Source organism: Brassica oleracea, chromosome C2 (genome assembly GCF_000695525.1).
Source record: "Brassica oleracea var. oleracea cultivar TO1000 chromosome C2, BOL, whole genome shotgun sequence".
NCBI lineage: Eukaryota > Viridiplantae > Streptophyta > Magnoliopsida > Brassicales > Brassicaceae > Brassica > Brassica oleracea.
In genome coordinates this window covers 38,587,022-38,606,402 of record NC_027749.1, presented here as the reverse complement: position 1 = coordinate 38,606,402, position 19,381 = coordinate 38,587,022, and the positions used below count along the sequence as shown (strand labels likewise).

The 19,381-nt window shown below is 36.1% G+C and overlaps 3 protein-coding genes across 3 annotated transcripts; 2 read left to right on the top strand and 1 right to left on the bottom strand.

Moving 5' to 3' along the window:
• Nucleotides 1–1,726: 1,726 nt before the first annotated feature.
• Nucleotides 1,727–2,677, top strand: LOC106324179 (cytokinesis protein sepH-like). Its single transcript, XM_013762190.1, has one exon. It carries the CDS (start codon nt 1,727–1,729, stop codon nt 2,675–2,677), a length of 951 nt encoding a protein of 316 aa, XP_013617644.1.
• A 175-nt stretch (nt 2,678–2,852) lies between these two features.
• Nucleotides 2,853–3,961, bottom strand: LOC106325904. The gene is given in 3 exon segments (XM_013763953.1): nt 2,853–3,174; nt 3,726–3,821; nt 3,823–3,961. Coding segments are annotated over 3 exon segments (294 nt in total). The 5' UTR covers nt 3,930–3,961; the 3' UTR covers nt 2,853–3,083.
• Nucleotides 3,962–13,334: 9,373 nt separating this feature from the next.
• On the top strand, nt 13,335–17,536 carry LOC106322480 (LRR receptor-like serine/threonine-protein kinase GSO2). The gene is made up of 2 exons (XM_013760511.1): nt 13,335–16,942; nt 17,017–17,536. The coding sequence occupies exons 1-2, from the start codon at nt 13,576–13,578 to the stop codon at nt 17,379–17,381; spliced, it is 3,732 nt and encodes a 1,243-aa protein (XP_013615965.1). The 5' UTR covers nt 13,335–13,575; the 3' UTR covers nt 17,382–17,536.
• The last annotated feature ends 1,845 nt before the right edge of the window (nt 17,537–19,381 follow it).

Sequence of the window (19,381 nt, the reverse complement as noted above, 5' to 3'; positions counted from 1 at the left end):
TGGAGGTTTTTTGGGTGGTTTACAAGGTAAAGGAACTCCTGTTTAATCGAAACCTTGTGCATGGTTTCATGTTTTTTTTTGGATGAAAATAAGAGGTGTAGACTTGTTCGTGGAAGAGTCTTAGTGTTGGTCTTTTGTTTGTACCTTAACTGGATGTTTTGATCTCTTATGATCCTGGAATGAAATATATAGATGACAAAAAAAAAATTCTGAAAGTAAACAACCTAAGTAATTCTCTCTCTTTCCAAAAACCAGAACCTCTAGCCTCTCTACGCTATCTTCTCCGTTCTACTCCGACGGCCGTCAGCCGGGCGCGTGGTCGTCGGAGGCTTGCTCTTCTCCTCTCCCTCTTTTCTTTTTGCTCCGTTTAGTGCCCCTTTCGCCGACCCGTCGAGATACATGGTGCTCTGGTCTGCTCCGGGGAGGTTGGATCCGTGGTTGGTAAGCTTAGATCTGGACTTCCTGTGAGCCGGTAAGGGTAGGGATCAAGCGAAGTCGGCGTTTAGGGTTTGGTTCCGGAGATTCTCGATTTTAATTTGTGGATCTCGTCGGAGTTCTCGCGTTGGAAGCGTGTGGTGGTGCGGTGGACTCTCTCCCCGTGCTCGTCGTGGTGGTTTCGTGGTTTCGAAGATTGTTCTTCGTAGTGGAGAGGAGTTCAGAGCTTCCCTCTCATGTCGGCTTGGCGTCTTGTCGATTGGTAGTGGGATTGTCTCTTGCTCAGGGAAGGTGGTTGTAGTTGTTGCCGGCGTGTGCATAGAGGTGAGGTGGCTGTGTGGTGGTTTCACGTCTGTGGTCTTGGCGTGCGCAGTTGCGGTTTGCAGTCCGGAGCCTGTCGTCTATGGATGTGCTCTCCTCTTTCTTGCGGCTGCTCTTCCCTTGCTCAACTGCCCCCATTTCATCGATTTTAATTTGTGGATCTCGTCGGAGTTGCTCGGCCTCCTCGTAGACGGATCTTTTCTTCTTTGCAGGTTATGAAGCTTGTGGTTTGATGTTGCTTCCTTCTCAGCCCGGTGTTTTAGAATAGTGGTTCAGTGGCGGCAGTAGCGAGTGCTTGCTCGTTTAGAGTGGTGTTTCAGGCGCTGTGTGGCGTTTTTACAAACCCGACTTTGGTGGAACAAGGTTTCGTGGTAAGTATTTGGAACTCCCTTCCATTGCTCGTCTTGCGCTTGATGGACAGTGATGGTTATAAGCTTGTGGAGTTCATCGGGAGCTAGGTACGCCAGAGGCGACTTGAGAATTTCCGGCATCCGAGGAAACAAGGAGAACCTCACGTTCCCGTGGTTTATCATCAATGGTCGGGAACGGCAACCGGTTTCCGAAGGATTTCGAAAAACGAGCTATCGGAATGTGCCGGGTTTAGTGGGCGGGCGAAGATAGTTTGTAATAGTTTGATTTCGGATATTTTGTTCAAAGCGGGTTTGTAACCGGATCTGATTGCCCGATTTATCGGATTGATTAAATATAATATATAATATTAAAAAAAAAAGAAAAAAAAGAAAAAAAGGAAAACTTAAGAAAACAGAAAAAGGAAATAAGAGTAACCGCTCACCCTCGCGATTACAAGAACCGGATAGAAGTGAGTGCCGACTCAAATATATCATCTTCTCTTATAAATAAGTGCCCACACCCTACCTATGAACAACCATCACTGATTCTATTTCTTGCGCGTTACTCAAAGCAAAAACAGAGTTCGGTAGAAGCATAACCCTAAGGGAAGAAGAAGAAGATGTCTAGAGACGACAGAGAAGTTGTTGAGGAATTTTCGTCACTGGAGTTTGTGGCTTTTCTAGGCCAAGGTGGCTTTGGTTCCGTTACCCTCATGAGAGATTCCAAATCCAGATTACATGCAGAGAAGTCATCTCCCGTCTATTACATCAAGAATCTCGAGAAAGAGCATAGGATAATGCTTCGTTTTCGTAACCATCCACGCATAGTCGAAACCACAAGCCCTAGTCTTCACATAGACATCAATCTCCAACGTTGTTGCATCTACATGGAGTTTGCCTCCAAAGGTACTCTCCACAACATGATCTCCAGCTTCCATGGCCGACCAATGCCTGAGGTTATGGTCGGACGAGCCGTTCTTATGATCTTACAAGGTCTCGAAGCTCTTCACTCCAACGGCTACGTTCATTGTGATCTCAAGCCAGCCAACGTTCTCATCTTCCCTTCCAAGAATTTTGGACAGCCGTGGGATCTCAAACTTGGTGATTTCGGTTTATCCAAGGAACCTAGTTCGGACCCTAGGTCCTTCTCTGGTGGTACGAAGCCGTATATGCCTCCTGAAGCTGTTAGAACCAATGGAGTGGTGATGATCGGACCGGCTGTTGATGTGTGGTCTCTAGGATGTGTTGATCTTGAGATGTTTGGTGGCCGTCCACAGAAGATGGGAGATATTTACGCATGGAGACTTCCCAAACTTGTGTCTCCCGTGGCCAGCGATTTCTTGAAACGGTGCATGGAGTTGCATCCCTCGCTCAGAGCTACTACAGCGGATCTACTGAAACATCCTTTTGTTGCGCCAGAAAGAGTCATGAGGAGTGTCATTCCACCACGCCCAGACCAGATGCTTCGCTACTGTCCTCCTGCCTTAAGGTGTCCTCCACCTGCCATGAGGAACAATGTACCGAGGATGATGACGATGGCTACAAGACCTGGAGATTTTATCGGTTGCTAAGAGTTATGTTTAGGTTTCTGCTGAGTCTGTTTCTTGATTGTTGCAGTGTATTGTAATATCTTTGTCTTTTTTATCAGATTTGTTTTATTCTTTGCCGAGTGATTTTACTTGCATGTTACTCGTATATTGTAGAACTAGTCAAACAAACATCATCACACTTTCAACTAGATGTCTCTCAGAATAAGTGAAGATTATGATCAAAATTCCATACGCATAGTTTGGGATTTGAATCCATGATTATTACACAACACGAGTATATAAGGTTGTTGCATACTAGAGAGTAAAGATTAAAGAAGCAGAGTAAAACACAAAATAAAAAGAATCTAACTACTAAGTTCTATCTGACATTAACCAGAAGAAGCTGATTATGAGAGTACAGATCTCTTTTGTTGGAAGATAACATTCTCTACTTGTTACGCTTTGCAGCACGTCTTCCATGACCCTTCTTTGGTGGTCCTTTGTCACGACGCTTCAACATCTCAAGCTTCGATAAGCGCCTACAATAACACACAAGGTCTCAAAGTTTAAAGGCAAGGGTCATTGAAATGTATAGACAGAGTAAGATCCTCAAAACTGTCCTCCTCAAAATGAGAGATAACCAGTTTCGACGTCCTATAAAGCTACTTTGTTGCATTTCACTGCAGAAACTCAATAGTTTCAAAATCGTGTTTCGTCCTCATGCCCTGAAGACTAAAATTAATCTCCGAAATCAATAACAGAAGATGAACATGAACAAACACAAGCAAAGAACCAACAAAGATAGAACATTATTATAAATTCTAGATCACCCTAAGTTTGCCTAAGCTCAAACCAAGCTCCTAGACCAATCCAGAATGCTCAACCCTTCTCCCTAAATTTCCTCTCTCTAGTTAACCGACTCAATCACCGTGGTAATTACAATGCTCATACACTAGAAATTATGTATACACACTTTGCAACTGAAGTATAACTTATGAAAAACATGTTAATATAGGCATTGCTTCGGTCCACTCAAATCGAATCTAGAGAAAGTAAAACAAGAAAACAAGAAGGTTTGGGAGAAAAGTACTCTTTTTCTTCTCTAGCCAAGACATTGGGATCCTCATTCTTGATGTCGTAGGGATACCATTCAGCAACCTTATCACCAAAAAGCTTCTCCTTAAGATCTCTGTCCCGTTGGGTTAAGCATGTGTCCGAAAATCCTTGCTCTAGCTTCGGTCACACCAATAGTGACTGCTGAAGTTACAAGGCTTTTCAAGCTGCCACTAGCCATCTTCCTTCAAACACACAAATGAAACATGATAAATCAATTTGCAGAATTACTCATCGCATGCTGATCAATTTAACAAAAAAAGACAGAAAACATTTCAGTCACAAGATTCAAGAGATAATAATTTTTTAAGCCAAAATGGTAGAAGCCTCCTTGCAAAGGTACAAAATTGATGAACAAATACAGTAGCTGATTAGGGTTTCTATGTCACTGCAATCAACTCTAAGCAACGATTCTTATAACTAGCCAACTAGTCCAGTCTCTAAAGACAGAAACTTAAGATTCTAAACGTAAAACATCAGCATTAGATCCAGACGAATCTGAGTGTCCGCAAAAAGTTCGAGGATGACATTGGTACTAGAAACGCAGTTAGATAAAAGAATGGGGCATTTCGTCGAACACGTTCCCTGCTCGAGTAAAACAATTTGGAAAATTCAGGATCTCCCGCTTACTAAACGGGTGCTCTAACCAACCCAGCTATGAAAGCTTTGTTGTAAATTGTTTTACTACTAAACATATTAAATAGCTTATAAACAGGTTTTAACCATTGATACTTTTTAGTACCACCTTACCTTGGTGGTTTTAGTTACGACTTACGAAGATACTACAATTCAAAAAGGAAATAATATCATCAATTATGTCAGTTATATACTCTCTCCTTTTTTTATGGTAATAAAAAGGATAGTCTCACTTTTTATTGGAAACCCAACCAATGCAATAATTCCTCCCAACTTGAACTAAATAGTGATAAAGTGCTACAGAAGGGGTGATTGGTTATGGTTATAAATGATTTAGAAAACCAAAATTTAGTTGAGTCATATATGTCAACTAATCAAGTTTTAATTTCTTTAAAAAACCTACAGCAAATAAGATATCTAGAAAATTAAAAATGGCTATGAAAACTTTATTTCCAGAACTTTAAAAAACTACAGCAATGAAAGTTACACCAAAGATTTGAATGGTAACCAAGGGAATGAAGAGAAACACTACATTCGTTAGCGTTCCTTAAAAAGATTACCTTTCATGAGGAATATTTTTTTCTCTTCATTCCTTCTTATTCCTTTTTTTAGAGAATTATAATGCAAATTTGTTCCTTGTTAATTTTGATAAGGAACTCTCATTCCTCATCATTTCCAAAAATTTATTCTTATTTATTCTTTTCTTATTATTTTCTAATGTTTTTTTATAGTTACCAGTCACACTCCAAATAATTTTACAAATTAAATTCTACAGCAAAAAAATATAAAACTATAGCATTTACCAATCATCTCCTAAAAAGTTAGAAATCACTTACCAATAACCGTAGGGTTACGAACGAGCCCAAAGAAGTGAAACATTTGAATTTGACCTCATTTACATAAGGGTCCCTAATATTAAAAAAAAATATGTTTTATATATTAATTTATAAAAAATTCAATGTTTTCAACATAATATATAGAAAATATGGAAAATATATATACTAATTATAGGTATATAATTTTTTTATCTTCTCATTTTTGTTTTTAGATAATTTTGTCTTATTTGTATATTTTAGATACAATTTTAACATATAGTTTGCGTTTACTACTTAGAAAAAAAAATTGATTGGGTCCTCGAAAATACCAGACATGGCTTTGACTAGACCAACAACTCATTGGTTTATGTACTCTTTTCATTATATATGATTTTGGGATAAATCACTAAGGGTGGGCAAAAAAACCGAACCAAACCGAACCGACCGAACCGAAACTGATTCGAACCAAACCAAAGTCCATTTCAAATCATTCGGTTGAAGATTTTTCCAACCCGAACGGTTCAGTTCAGTTCATTTTAAACCGAACCGAACCGATAAACCGAAGTGTTTTTATAGTTATTTAAATTAAATATATTAGTAATATCAAGATATTAAAATCCTAAGATTAAGCCCACGTAATTTCCTTTTGCACGAAAGAAATCCTAATATAATTTGATTTCCATAACACTTCGTCTAACTTTTGTAATATTCGTCATCAAACCCACATAATTTCCATGTTAATTTTTTTTCAATAGCGCATACTTTTAAACCCTAAAATTAAAACCTAAACCAAGTCTAATTAAAAACAAAAGTTCTTCGTAGCGTCTCTTTTCTGCGTCTCCTATTCTCCTTCCTGCCTATTTTTCCTTTTGGTGGTGTCAATTCTAATAACTTCAGGTGAGATTTTTAATATCAAGTTCTAAGAATTTGTTACATATATTTATACAACTGAAAAGTGAAAACATCAAACTATTCTTTTAGCTTATGTATTACATATATTTATTATGACCAAAGCGATTATTTCATGACAACCATACATTTATGTATTAAAACATGATTTCTTGTACAATAAATAAACTAAGAGAAATTCGATTAAACCGAACCGAACCGAAATACAAACCGAATCGAATACAAACCAAACCGAATATAAACCGAACCGAACATAACCGAACCGAAATCGATCCAAACCAAACTAACTATGGTTTACTTCAGCTGGAAAAATTCTAGAACCGAACTAACCAAACCGAACCGAACTCGAACTGAACCGATAAAATAACCGAAGTGCCCACCCCTATAAATCACAACAAATAAATAAAAGTTCATTTTTTCTTAAAATTACTTTTGAAAATATAAATTAAAATAATCTACTAATTATAAAAGAAGATGTATAATCTAATTGGTGAAACTGTTTTCGATAAAGTTAAAGTTAATATATTTATGTCAAAACATCTATATTTTAAAACGAAAAGAAAACTTTTAAATTAGCATCTATTATGAAAGAAGAGAGTAATTCATTTCTACCAGAAAATTGGGTTTGATGATGCTTACTATGAGTTTAAATCCCAAAACAACATATTGTATAGTTGACAATTCGCTAAAGCGTATGAAGTAGTATATTATGTTTCTTAGAAATATATTTTCGTGTGTTTCATTCATAGATATCATAAGAATATATTCAAAATTCATTATAATGATATCATTTTTATTAGATACTTTTATAATTTAAACTAATAATATTGTAATTAAGTATAATTAATTATAATTTTAAATGTACTATTAACTTATAAAATTACATAGAATGCAAAACATATATTTTTATGAAACAAATTTTTATTTTAAATTTTTTATCTTTTAGAAATGGAGAGAAAACAAAAGTAAAGCTTTAGTTTTTGTAATATAGTAGTATAGTTTAGAGTTAAAATTTAATTTTCTTATTTTAGGCGTTTAGTTACATGGTTGGTCATGTGTATGTCAATTAATATTCTCGAAAATCGTTACCTTCTCAAACATGCAACTTGTGTGTAATTAACCAAATTTTTTTTACAACGATAGGTTATCTTACAATTAGAGGTAAACGTTGAAGAACAATTTAGAACCATATCATATAAAAGTAGTCGAACGCCCAATGCTATGAGAGGGAATGATTTACCTATATTGTCTTATTTATGTGTAAGGGCCAAAACAAGAAGAAGATGACATTGTTAGACGAAATGTATGTCTAGAAATAAAAGCAATCGGATTAGATTAAGAGAGGTCTAACCACATGCTAAAAGACAATTAACCATGCAAATTGAGAGTAATCATACCTCAGGAATAAACTCCTCATATAAGAACAACAAATTGACTAAGCAAAAGGATAGTTTTATCCAATGAGATAAGGGTTTCACACTTTATCATTCCATGAAAAAAAAAACAAAATGAATATGACATTTCAACCTTTTCAAACCATATACTGATTCTCTTATCGATTTTATACCAATGGAAATACGACTTCTGTTAACAGTACAAACAGAATTGACTTACATACATACAACTGAAATACAATCGTTGAAGAGTACTGAAGTTATTTTAGACCTTATTAATTTAAGTTATATCCATATACTGTTTAAGCAAAAATAAGAATCAATATGTAACTGTCCGTATGAACACCGTGTGATTCAAGAGTTATTTTCGTTCTAAGCCAGTTTTAAGTTTTTTATTACACTCTAGAACAGTTATTGCTCATAAAGTAGTTTATAGTGGTTGATTATGTTTTTACCCTCAACTAGTAATCGTTACTTTTCTGCTGTCACTTTCCCTTTTTCATTTTGCATTTTTAAAATATCTTAAAATGAAAAGAACAAGTTTTAATCTCAGCCATTCGTTCTTTTACGTTTTTCAATAATCACAAAATCAATATTCTTGATCTTCTTCCTCAAATATTCGATAACTACAGTCTGAATAAGAGTTGTAAAAGCTATTGAAGTTGTGAGACTACTGGACATAAATTGATAACTCTAGCTTTCTGCGCACCATTAGCATATGATGCCCAGAACAAGTGCGACGAGATCTCCGATGGAACCACACATCTCTGAAGCCAGACGAGATCTTCGACAAACCATCACATATCTGCAGCAAAGCCTCGTTTCAAAGCTCTACACGGCGTAATCCTCCGTTTCATCCTTGCTGCTGCCACCGTTCCGTTTCATCTTTGTTGCTGCCACCGTTCCGTTGCATCCACACCTCTGAAGCCGACGAGTTTTGTCCAACTTTCTTTGCTTGCAACTTAGGTCCTTGTACTTTTGTATTCTTCTCAATTTCAGCCCAAACTTTTAGATTGTGCAGTCCAGCCGAAATTATCTATGAAAATGCAGTAAAAACACTTAAATACACACAAAATTGAGTTAAATGAACTATAAAGTTATTAGGAATCAATAAAATATCAACATGTTCCTAAATAATATGACATGATTTTAATTTTTTTTTGCAAAATATTTGTAGTTATAAACACTAAATTTGTATTAGTAAATAATATGACACATTTTTTATTTTTTTTTCAAAATTATGAAATGTTTGTCATGATAATCAAAATTTATTATTACTCATGTATGTTAACATGTGTGCATATATAAAAGTATGCATGTGTACAAAGATTATATGTGTACAGGTTTACTTACGTACATGTTTACTTGTGTACATGTGTACATATTTACTTGTGTACATATGTATATTATTGAAGTGATTTCCAAGTAGAATACGAATTAAGATATAATTTTGTTGGATAGCGTTAAGATATAATATATGTGCACATTGTATATTACTAAGCAACCACTAATCCACCTATATGTGTACACCCTCTTCACATATATTGGTTCATTTTCGATGTACACGTGTACTCGTTAAAAAGTGTACATAGTCATATATTGGTTCATTTTCGATGTACTCGTGTACTCGTCTGTTGAAGGTCATTGGGTCCGAGTTATTTCCGCCACCGCAACTCTTCCTTCTCTGTCGCATCTCTTCCTTTTGCCACAACTCTTTCTTCTCCGCCGCAATTCTTCTTTCTGGTCTTCGGTATGTGTGTTGCAAATCGTCTTTGTCGTCGCCGTGACCTAAGCTCTCACTGCCGTCGAAACGTCCCCTCTTCTCATTCACCGTAAAGTGAAACAGTGGTGGTTCAATCTCGGGATCACATTCGACTTCGTCTATGCCACAGCTCATCCGCGTCTCATGATATATCACATGTTGTACACATGTACACCACAATTTTAATGTACATTAACGAATGTACATAACTTTACAACATATTGGACATCGAACATGTATTTCACATATAAATATCTGATAAAATATAATATTATATCATACACGTTAGCCCTTTTCAATAGTCAAAAACATGTGTACATGTAAATTTCTTTTGAAAGTATATATATCAAACACGCAAATACCTTCTTATGTGTTTAAAAAATACTAATATATGTACACGAGTTAAGTAATATGTAAAAAAAAATTTATGTACATAGTTTATTGTTGTACAATTCGGTGTACGTATTTTTTTGATATTCATATTTGTTTTTGTTCATCTAAGTCATTTAGGTATGTCTTTAGTTATTTTTTATTGTATCAATTTAATTCAGTGTACATGTATTCCTACTACAAGGGGTTTAAATATAATTTCTGAAGTTTTGGACAAAATTAAAGATCAATTTTCACTTTTAAAAAGTATTGGGGTTCCAAAATAAATAACAAATAAGTTTAGGGACCAAATATGCAAAAATGTCCAAATTAACTATTTTGGATCTAACTCGTTCCGACTGAGTCACCACCGAATTGCTCCAATAAAACTTGGATCTAACTCATTACGCCATGTTCGTTGACTGTTACTACGGTGAAAACAGATGATTAGTTAGCAATTACAGCTGATGAAGAAGATACAACAGTGGCAATGGAGGAAGGGTTACTGATTGATAGTGCTGGGTTCGCGGGTCAACCCGCCCCGACCCGCTCCGCCCCGCCGCGGATCGAATCATTTTTTCGATTCAAAAACTCGATCCGCGTAACCCGCAAACAAAAACTTTTATATCCGCACCCGCCCCGCCAAAATCCGCGGGTAACCCGCCAACCCCGCGGGTAATATTAATTATATTAAAAATAGTTATTTTAATTAAAAATGATTATTTTCTAATTATATAATAATTATTTTAATTAAAAATAATTATTTTTTATTTATATAATAGTTATTTTTTAAAAATACTATTAAAAAAATATATTTATAATTAAAATTATACAAATATTTATTGTTTTTTATATATTTTACGAAAAATGTTTTTTTTCAAAATTTTTTTTTTTTTAATTTGCGGGTTGGCGGGTACCCGCGATTCAAATTCGGCTGACCCGCACCCGCCCCGCTCAAAATAATCTCGACCCGCATCCGTACCCGCGATTTAAAAATTTCAAAAGGTTCGACCCGCACCCGCCCCGGGTCAAACGGGGCGGGGCCCGCGGGCAATGATTAAAATTTCCAGCTCTACTGATTGAGACTGGAACTCACCGCAACCATCGTCGCTGAGAACAGCTCCCGTGCTCGTGAGTGCTATGGCGTAAGATGAGTGTGTGGGGAGAAAGTGGTGGGAGGAGCTCACTGTGGTAACTTGACAAATGCGGATCGTGGAGGAGAAAAGTCGGTGGCGAGAAGCAGGTCACGGCGGGGATGATGATTGGAGCTCGCCGTGGTTGTCGTTTAAGGTTATACAAAGAGGAAGACATAGCAGCTTGAGGAAGAGGATCGGGAGATGATGTTACCGAGCATTTTGTTTGTGTTGAATCTTGAACATTAAAATAATATATAAATGAAAGGCTGTGGTTAAATCCCAGCAAAATATATATATATATTAAATTTAGTTAGCTTGGATCATTTAGTTACAAGGTTATTTAGTTAGATTTTAGCTAGAAAATGAATTTGGTTAGAAAAAATTACCTTGGTAGTAGAAACTGTCTTATTGTGTAAAATAAACTCATAAATTGCCTCTGAGTGTAATTCTTTCGTGATTCAATTCAGCAGTAGATACATCTGCATTTATGTCAAAGATGACATCTGCAAAATCTTTTATTTAATCGGGAAAATATCAAAGAGAATCATGTTAGATCAAACCAATATGTTGCCGAGTGTGGTCGTGATGACAAAAGTGGATGGAATCATGAGAAAACCCCTTTGACCTAGCAATTGATTATGTAGATAATTGAGTTTAGATTTTACGGTCAAACATACAGTTTTAAAGACTCTTGGTTTAAATTATAGAGTAAAAATGTGTACCATATATTATATGGTTCTAATTTTCTATAAAATTAGTTATTTTCACAACCTCCTCCAACGCTCAAGATAAAGAAAATATTTATCACATAAATAAAATAAATATTTAAATTAATATAAATATTTAAATTAATACAATAATATTTTTAAAATGATGTATATGCCGACACTATATAAGAATCTATACATAGAAATACAACTGCTCTCTTTTTCATGCAAGGGCTTGAGTAAATGAGAAGCCAACACACTTCAAAACAAAAACAGAAATCGAAGAAGTACCCTTCAACCATGTCAGCGTTCTCTGATCTCAACTACTCTCATTCGGTGGCCATGGTCAACGCCATATCAATCCTTTTATACTATTTCATGATCATTAAACTCATTCAACTTATTTACCTCATTGTCACTAATCTCATTCCAAACCGTCATTCGTTACTTGCACAACTAAAACTCTCGTCAAATTGAATAATGTGGATCAATTACGGTTAGAGCATCTTCCAAAGGACTCTTTATTTTATACTCCGTTTGCAAAACTCTATATTTGAAGTTTCATGGTGTTTTTCTCCAAAAATAAAACTTTAAATTTAACTTCAAAATTATTTGTAATTTATAATATGGTTCTTATATTTGTCATAATTAATATAAATCAATAAAAGTTTTATAAATAACTAGCACATATATAAAAATATTACATCAATATTAATTAATAAAATATTATACTAAAATATAAATTAATAAATAAAAATGCATAATTAAATATTAAACCACAAGGAAAATAACCCATTATTCCATAAAATTATTTTTGTAATGCTCCATATTCGGTTACATAAAATTTGTTTGGACAATATTTTAGAGGCTCAGAAGAAATTTTACTAGACTATTAGTGTTGTTGTAATATTTAAATTTGTGTAATAATTATGCCTTCATGTTTCTTTTTAAAAAGTTTTTTTATTAAGTTTCTTTTGTAATATTCTTGTTGTCTAATTCTAGTTTTAAATATTATAAATCTTATTTAAAATTTTTTTATTTAATTTTATGTGTCAAATTTGAATTTATTAAAATAAATTTGAATATTGTGATATACAAAAGTTTTACAGAATAAAACGATAAATGTGAAAACACTTGAAAATCATAAATGTGATGTGTAGTTAATTATAACGACCAAAATGCAAATAAAAAGATGAAACTTCAAATTTGAAGTTTTGAGTAGCGAAACCCCAAATATGAAGTTTTACTCTTTAAAACTCTAAATTTAAAGTTTAGTAGTATATATTTGAAGTTATAGAGTTTCTTCCGGAAATGTTCGTAAGATGAATAAATCTAAACACAAATAGCATTTACTCCCTCTGTTCCTCAATATAAGTTTTTTTTAGGTAAAATACACTTATTAAGAAAATTATTCTGCTAATTACAAAATAGAACTATTAAATTTGATTGGTTACACAGTTTTTGATAAACTTAAAGTTATCTATAAATAAGAGAACATCTTATATGTTGGAACAAAAAAATTCTTCAAAAATCTTATATTTAGGAAGAGAGAGAGAGTATATAGCGAGACATTGACACAGCCGCAACATAAATGTAAGACACTTGCAATTGCATATTCCAATGTCTCTCCTCTGACCATCTTTGACCTTCGTCTTCTCTTTCCCATTGCCTCATTCAGCTTCCTTTACACAAACTCTCTCTCTCTCTCAATAATCAAGTGAAATAACAGAAGATAGAAAGAAAGATTCGCGTGTTGTCATTTAAAAGGAAATATATCTATATAGATTTAAACTTATACCCCCATCCCTAGCTTTATCTGCATTAACTTCTCCTCTAACTCACCACATTAAACATATATATACACAAACATATTCTCAGATTATATGTCATATAGATGGATAGATAGAGAGAGAGAGTCCCCATGCACCGTTCTTACGACCAATCATTTGTCTTCAACCAAAGGGACCAACAATTGTCTTAAATTCTCTATGTTTCCAACACTAGTCTCACACTAATCACCACAAGAAACTCAAGATACTTCATTCACTTTCATACGTCTCTTGTTTCTGAAGAAGAAGAAGAAAAACGAAGGGAAAAAAATGCAGCAAAGTTCTCTTCTTATTGTGTTGCTCGTCCTCTGGTTTTCAATCGGGCCGGGTTTGGGTCAACCGGTTCAAAGTGACGATCTTCAAACTCTTCTCGAAGTGAAGAAGTCTATTGTGATAAACCCAGAAGACGAAAAGGTTCTCCAAAACTGGAATTCAGATGATCTCAATTACTGCAACTGGACCGGTGTCACGTGCGGTGGTCGTGTCGTCATCGGTTTAAATCTCTCTGATTTTGACTTAACCGGTTCAATTTCTCCTTCGATTGGCCGGTTTAGTAACCTAATCCACCTCGATCTATCTTCCAACAGTCTCGTGGGTCCCATCCCAACTGCTCTCTCCAACCTCTCCGCCTCCTTGGAAACTTTGCATCTCTTCTCTAACCAACTCACCGGCGAGCTACCGAGTCAACTCGGCTCACTCGTGAACCTCAGGTCGTTAAAACTCGGAGACAACGACCTAATCGGATCAATTCCGGACACGTTCCGTAACCTCGTCAATCTCCAGACGCTCGCATTGGCCAAGTGTAGACTCACCGGTTCAATACCGAGTCAACTCGGTCGACTTGTTAACCTCCAAGCTTTAATTCTACAACAAAACTTCCTCCAAGGACCGATCCCGCCGGAGTTGGGAAACTGCACCAGCCTCGTTTTGTTCACCGCTGCGTTGAATAGCCTCAACGGGTCGTTACTGACGGAGCTGAGTCAACTCCGAAACCTCCAGATACTCAATTTGGGAAACAACAGCTTCTCCGGTGGGATACCGAGCCAACTCGGTGATTTGCGCAATCTACAATACCTTAACCTGGTCGGTAACAGACTTCAAGGTCCGATTCCAAAGAAAATAACCGGTTTGGAGAATCTTCAAACCCTTGACTTGTCCAACAACAATCTCACCGGAGAGATACACGAAGAGTTCTGGAACATGAACCAGCTTGAAGATTTGGTTCTAGCCAATAACCGTCTCTCTGGTTCTTTACCAAAGAGCTTGTGCTCTAACAACACAAGCTTGAACCAACTGGTTTTGTCTGGAACTCAACTCTCCGGCGAAATCCCGGCGGAAGTTAGCAAATGTCAGTCATTACAAGCGCTTGATCTGTCGAACAACACGCTCTCCGGACGAATCCCAGATTCATTGTTCAAGCTCGCTGAACTCACGGTTTTATATCTTAACAACAATACCTTGAAGGGTACGTTATCTCACTCAATATCTAGCCTAAGGAATCTACAAGAGCTTGCTCTGTATCACAATGACTTGGAGGGGAAGTTACCTAACGAAATCGGTTTCCTCAGCAAATTAGAAGTTCTGTATCTATACGAGAACCGGTTTTCCGGTGAAATCCCGACCGAGATTGGGAACTGCACGAGTCTGAAGTCGGTTGATATGTTTGGGAATCATTTCAGTGGAGAGATTCCTTCCTCTATTGGGAGATTAGATGACCTTACTCTGCTTCACTTGAGAGAGAACGAGTTCGTTGGTAACATTCCCGCCACTTTAGGTAACTGTCACAAGCTGACGATTCTTGATTTAGCTGATAACCAGCTCTCGGGTACGATTCCTTCCTCGTTCGAGTTCTTGAAGTCGTTAGAACAGTTGCACCTTTACAACAATTCTCTCCAGGGGAGTCTTCCTAGTTCGCTCATCAACCTGAAAAATCTCACAAGGATCAACTTCTCAAGCAATAAGCTCAATGGTTCGATCAGTCCGTTGTGCGGTTCAAGCTCTTATCTCTCTTTTGATGTCACGGATAACGAATTCGAGGGAGATGTACCTCTTCAGCTAGGGAAGTCTCGGAGTCTCGACCGGTTAAGGTTAGGGAAGAATCAGTTCACAGGAAGAATCCCTTGGACGTTTGGGAAGATTCATGAGTTATCTTTGTTGGATATCTCAAGCAACTCTCTTACAGGAAACATACCGTTAGAGCTAGGTTTGTGCAAGAAGCTGACACACATTGATATCAACGATAACTTTCTTTCAGGGGTTATACCTCCATGGCTTGGGAAGCTTCCACTCTTGGGTGAGCTCAAGCTTTCTTCCAATCAGTTTACCGGTTCACTCCCTAAGGAGATTTTCAACTTAACAAAGCTTCTTGTGCTATCTCTTGATGGAAACTCACTCAACGGTTCGATCCCACAAGAGATTGGAAACTTGGAATCTCTCAATGTACTTAACCTCGGAAAGAATCAGATGTCAGGTCAGCTTCCTTCAGGAATAGGCAAGCTGAGCAAGCTTTACGAGCTCCGGTTATCGAGAAACATCTTAACCGGAGAAATTCCTGTTGAGATTGGACAGCTACAGGATCTTCAAAGTGCTTTAGATCTCAGCTACAACAACTTCACCGGAGACATTCCATCTACGATCTCGACGTTACATAAGCTTGAGTCACTTGATCTGTCTCACAATCACCTTGTCGGAGTTGTTCCTGGACAGATCGGGGACATGAAGAGCTTAGTGTATCTCAACCTCTCTTACAACAACCTCGAGGGGAAGTTGAAGAAGCAGTTCTCTAAATGGCAAGCTGATGCTTTTGTAGGCAATGCAGGTCTTTGTGGAAGCCCTCTTGGTCATTGTGCTGGTCTGAACAAGAAGCAGCAAGGTCTTAGCGCGAAAACCGTGATTATCATCTCTGCGATTTCATCATTAGCAGCGATTGCTGTGATGGTACTTGTGATCGTCGTCTTCTTCAAGCAAAATCTAGCTCTTTTCAAGAAAGGGAGAGGCGGAAGCAACGCGTTCTCATCAAACTCTTCTTCTTCAGAAGCTCCTCTGTTTAGCCATGGAGGTGCAAAGTCGGATATTAAGTGGGAAGACATCATGGAAGCTACGCATTACCTTGACGACGAGTTCATGATTGGATCAGGAGGGTCAGGAAAAGTTTACAAAGCGGATTTGGTGAACGGAGAGACGATTGCTGTGAAGAAAATCCTCTGGAAAGATGATTTGATGTCAAACAAGAGCTTTAACAGAGAAGTGAAGACACTTGGAACCATCAGGCATAGACATTTGGTTAAGCTAATGGGTTACTGCAGCAGCAAAGCACAAGGTTTGAATATGTTGATTTACGAGTACATGGAGAATGGAAGTGTATGGGACGGGCTTCACGCTAAGAAGAAAGAGGTTCTTGGTTGGGAAACAAGATTGAAAATAGCAGTTGGGTTGGCTCAAGGAGTAGAGTATCTTCATTTTGATTGTGTTCCTCCCATTGTTCACCGCGATATCAAATCCAGCAACGTGCTTCTTGATTCCAACATGGAAGCACATTTGGGAGATTTCGGACTCGCCAAGATCCTAACTGAGAATTGTGACACCAACACAGAATCAAATTCTTTGTTTGCAGGCTCTTATGGCTACATCGCACCAGGTACACATCTTTCTTGCGTTTCTTGATTTGGTTTTTCTTCTGTTATAGCTAATGTTTTTTATTTTATTTCATAGAGTATGCTTACTCGTTGAAGGCGACTGAGAAGAGCGATGTGTACAGTATGGGGATAGTGTTGATGGAGATTGTGACTGGTAAAAAGCCAACAGAGGGAGTGTTTGGTGAAGAGACGGATATGGTTAGATGGGTAGATACAGTTCTTGGTTCTGCAGCAAGAGAGAAGCTGATTGATTCAGAGCTTAAACCGCTTTTGCCTTGTGAAGAAGAAGCAGCTTATCAGGTTCTTGAAATAGCTATTCAGTGCACAAAAACGTATCCTCAGGAGAGACCATCTTCAAGACAAGCTTGTGACTGTCTTCTCAGGGTCTTCAACAGTAGAGGTGCTAGTTATAGGGAGATGCAAACTGATTCCCAGAAATGATTTGCGTAGACATATTGGTTTTGGGTTAATAATGAAATTGATCATGTACTAATAATCGTTAAAAAACGTATGAAATAAATGGCTTCATCTAGAAAAGTCATGTGATTGAGGTTTTGGTTTAGTGATTAGGGTTTGTGCTACTTCGGTTAAGCTTCTTCGATTTATAATGGTTCTTACAATGCTTCCCAACCACCAAAATTGATAGTACAAATAAAGAAACTGTAAGTAGTAGTCCAAAAACAAAAATTAGAAAAGTTGTTTCTAATATTTTGAAACTTTGTGTTAAGACAACTTTGTTATTGTAGAAGAGTTAGGATATATACTCCCTCCAATCCATTTAATTAGATGTTTTAGAAAAAAATTGTTTTACAAAGATATATTTTTTATGTTTTCTATAAAGAAGTTGTACATTTCAAAAAAAAAAAATTTGATTTTATTCAATTAATATTGGTTAAAAATTATTGAAAATATATAATTACAGAAATGATACATTTATTATATTAATATAATGTTTTTAATATGTGTAAAAACACTGACAAAATCTATCTTTGAGGAATGGAGGAATGGAGGAATGGAGGTAGTATAATTTTATCTTATTGATTTTTTTTTCTGGCAACAATTTTATCTTACTGGCTAATGTGTTTCTAAGTTATGCTTTTTTTTTGGTAAAAATCTTAAGCTTTAGTACCAAGTTTCAGTTGTGAAGGAAATTACATAAAAAACTAGTAGTAGAGCACATAAATAAAATCTACTAAAACTTAAAGAAGAAATTTGTATTGATAAAACGTAACAAGATATGTTAGTTATCATCTCCCTATTAGATGTGCTCCTAAGACCTGTTATTGACAAAACTTAACAAGAAATGTATTTTCTTAGCTCTTATTTAGTGTAATTCTAGCTTATGTTGACTTTCAAAAAATCATTTATTAAATATTTTTTTTTTTCATTTCTTTCTTTTAAATCCATGATTCACTAATTCTCCCTTCTATCAAGTTCTCAATAATAAAAAAAAAAAAACAAAGATATAGCAAACTATCTGTTCCAATTTACAATAATCCATTGATCCTTAAGCTACACGCATTGGATATGAATTCCATCAATTGAATTGAATCTGTCGTATAAACTTGCATACACATAATTAGTCACGTATAGAAATGAATCTTGGCTGGCTCATTTGTTCGAGGCAACCCATTAGCAAATTTTTGCAAGATTGACTCATAATTCAAAGTCAAACATAAAACTAACCCATGTTTTTCTTGGATTTTTTTGTCCTATTCACCCTATAAGTTCATAATATTCATGAAAATGCCATCAAATTTTTTTAATTTTTTTTCCGAAAATGATATTTTTACTCTCTCACCCTCATCATCTTCAAGTAATTAAAACATTATCATTGTCATCAATACCCCAACCACCATGAACAACCAATTTGAAGCTCTTAATGCACCTAAAATCGATTTACACTCTCTCTTTCTCACTTGTTATAAACTAAAAACAACATCTCTTTCACTTTTCCTCCATATTCATCCAAAAAACTCAAGCTTTTGATTCAAATTTTTTTTAGGGTTGATAGAGCCATTCAAGCATACTATTCTTGGTGGGTTACTTTCGTTTGAGATTTTGGGTGGCTGGAGAAGACTCTGTGTGCTAAGGAAGTCATCTCACTAGTTTAAGGTATGAAATTGAAATTTTTTCCAGATTTGTTCGTGTAGAATACTTACCCGTAAGCAGTCTGGCTGTAGAAGACTTACGGGTAAGTCTTCTGGTCAAACGGACGATTTACTTTTAAGTCGTCATCTTTGTTTGTTAAAAAAAAATCTAGAGAATATCCTAGACGACTTACTGATAAGCCGTCTAAGATAAATGTGTTAGTTTTGCATTTGACCGAATTGTGTCAGATATTTGACTTTTCCTGGACGACTTACCAGTAAGTCGTCTCAGGGAAAACAAAAATTTCAATATTTTATTAAATCTGGACGACTTATCTGTAAGTCGTCTCA

Coding starts and splice junctions, on each gene's coding strand:
- LOC106322480 (XM_013760511.1), top strand. CDS start 13,576: ATGCAGCAAAGTTCTCTTCTTATTGTGTTGCTCGTCCTCTGGTTTTCA. Junction 16,943..17,016: donor TTATGGCTACATCGCACCAG/GTACACATCTTT, acceptor TTTATTTCATAG/AGTATGCTTACTCGTTGAAG.
- LOC106324179 (XM_013762190.1), top strand. CDS start 1,727: ATGTCTAGAGACGACAGAGAAGTTGTTGAGGAATTTTCGTCACTGGAG.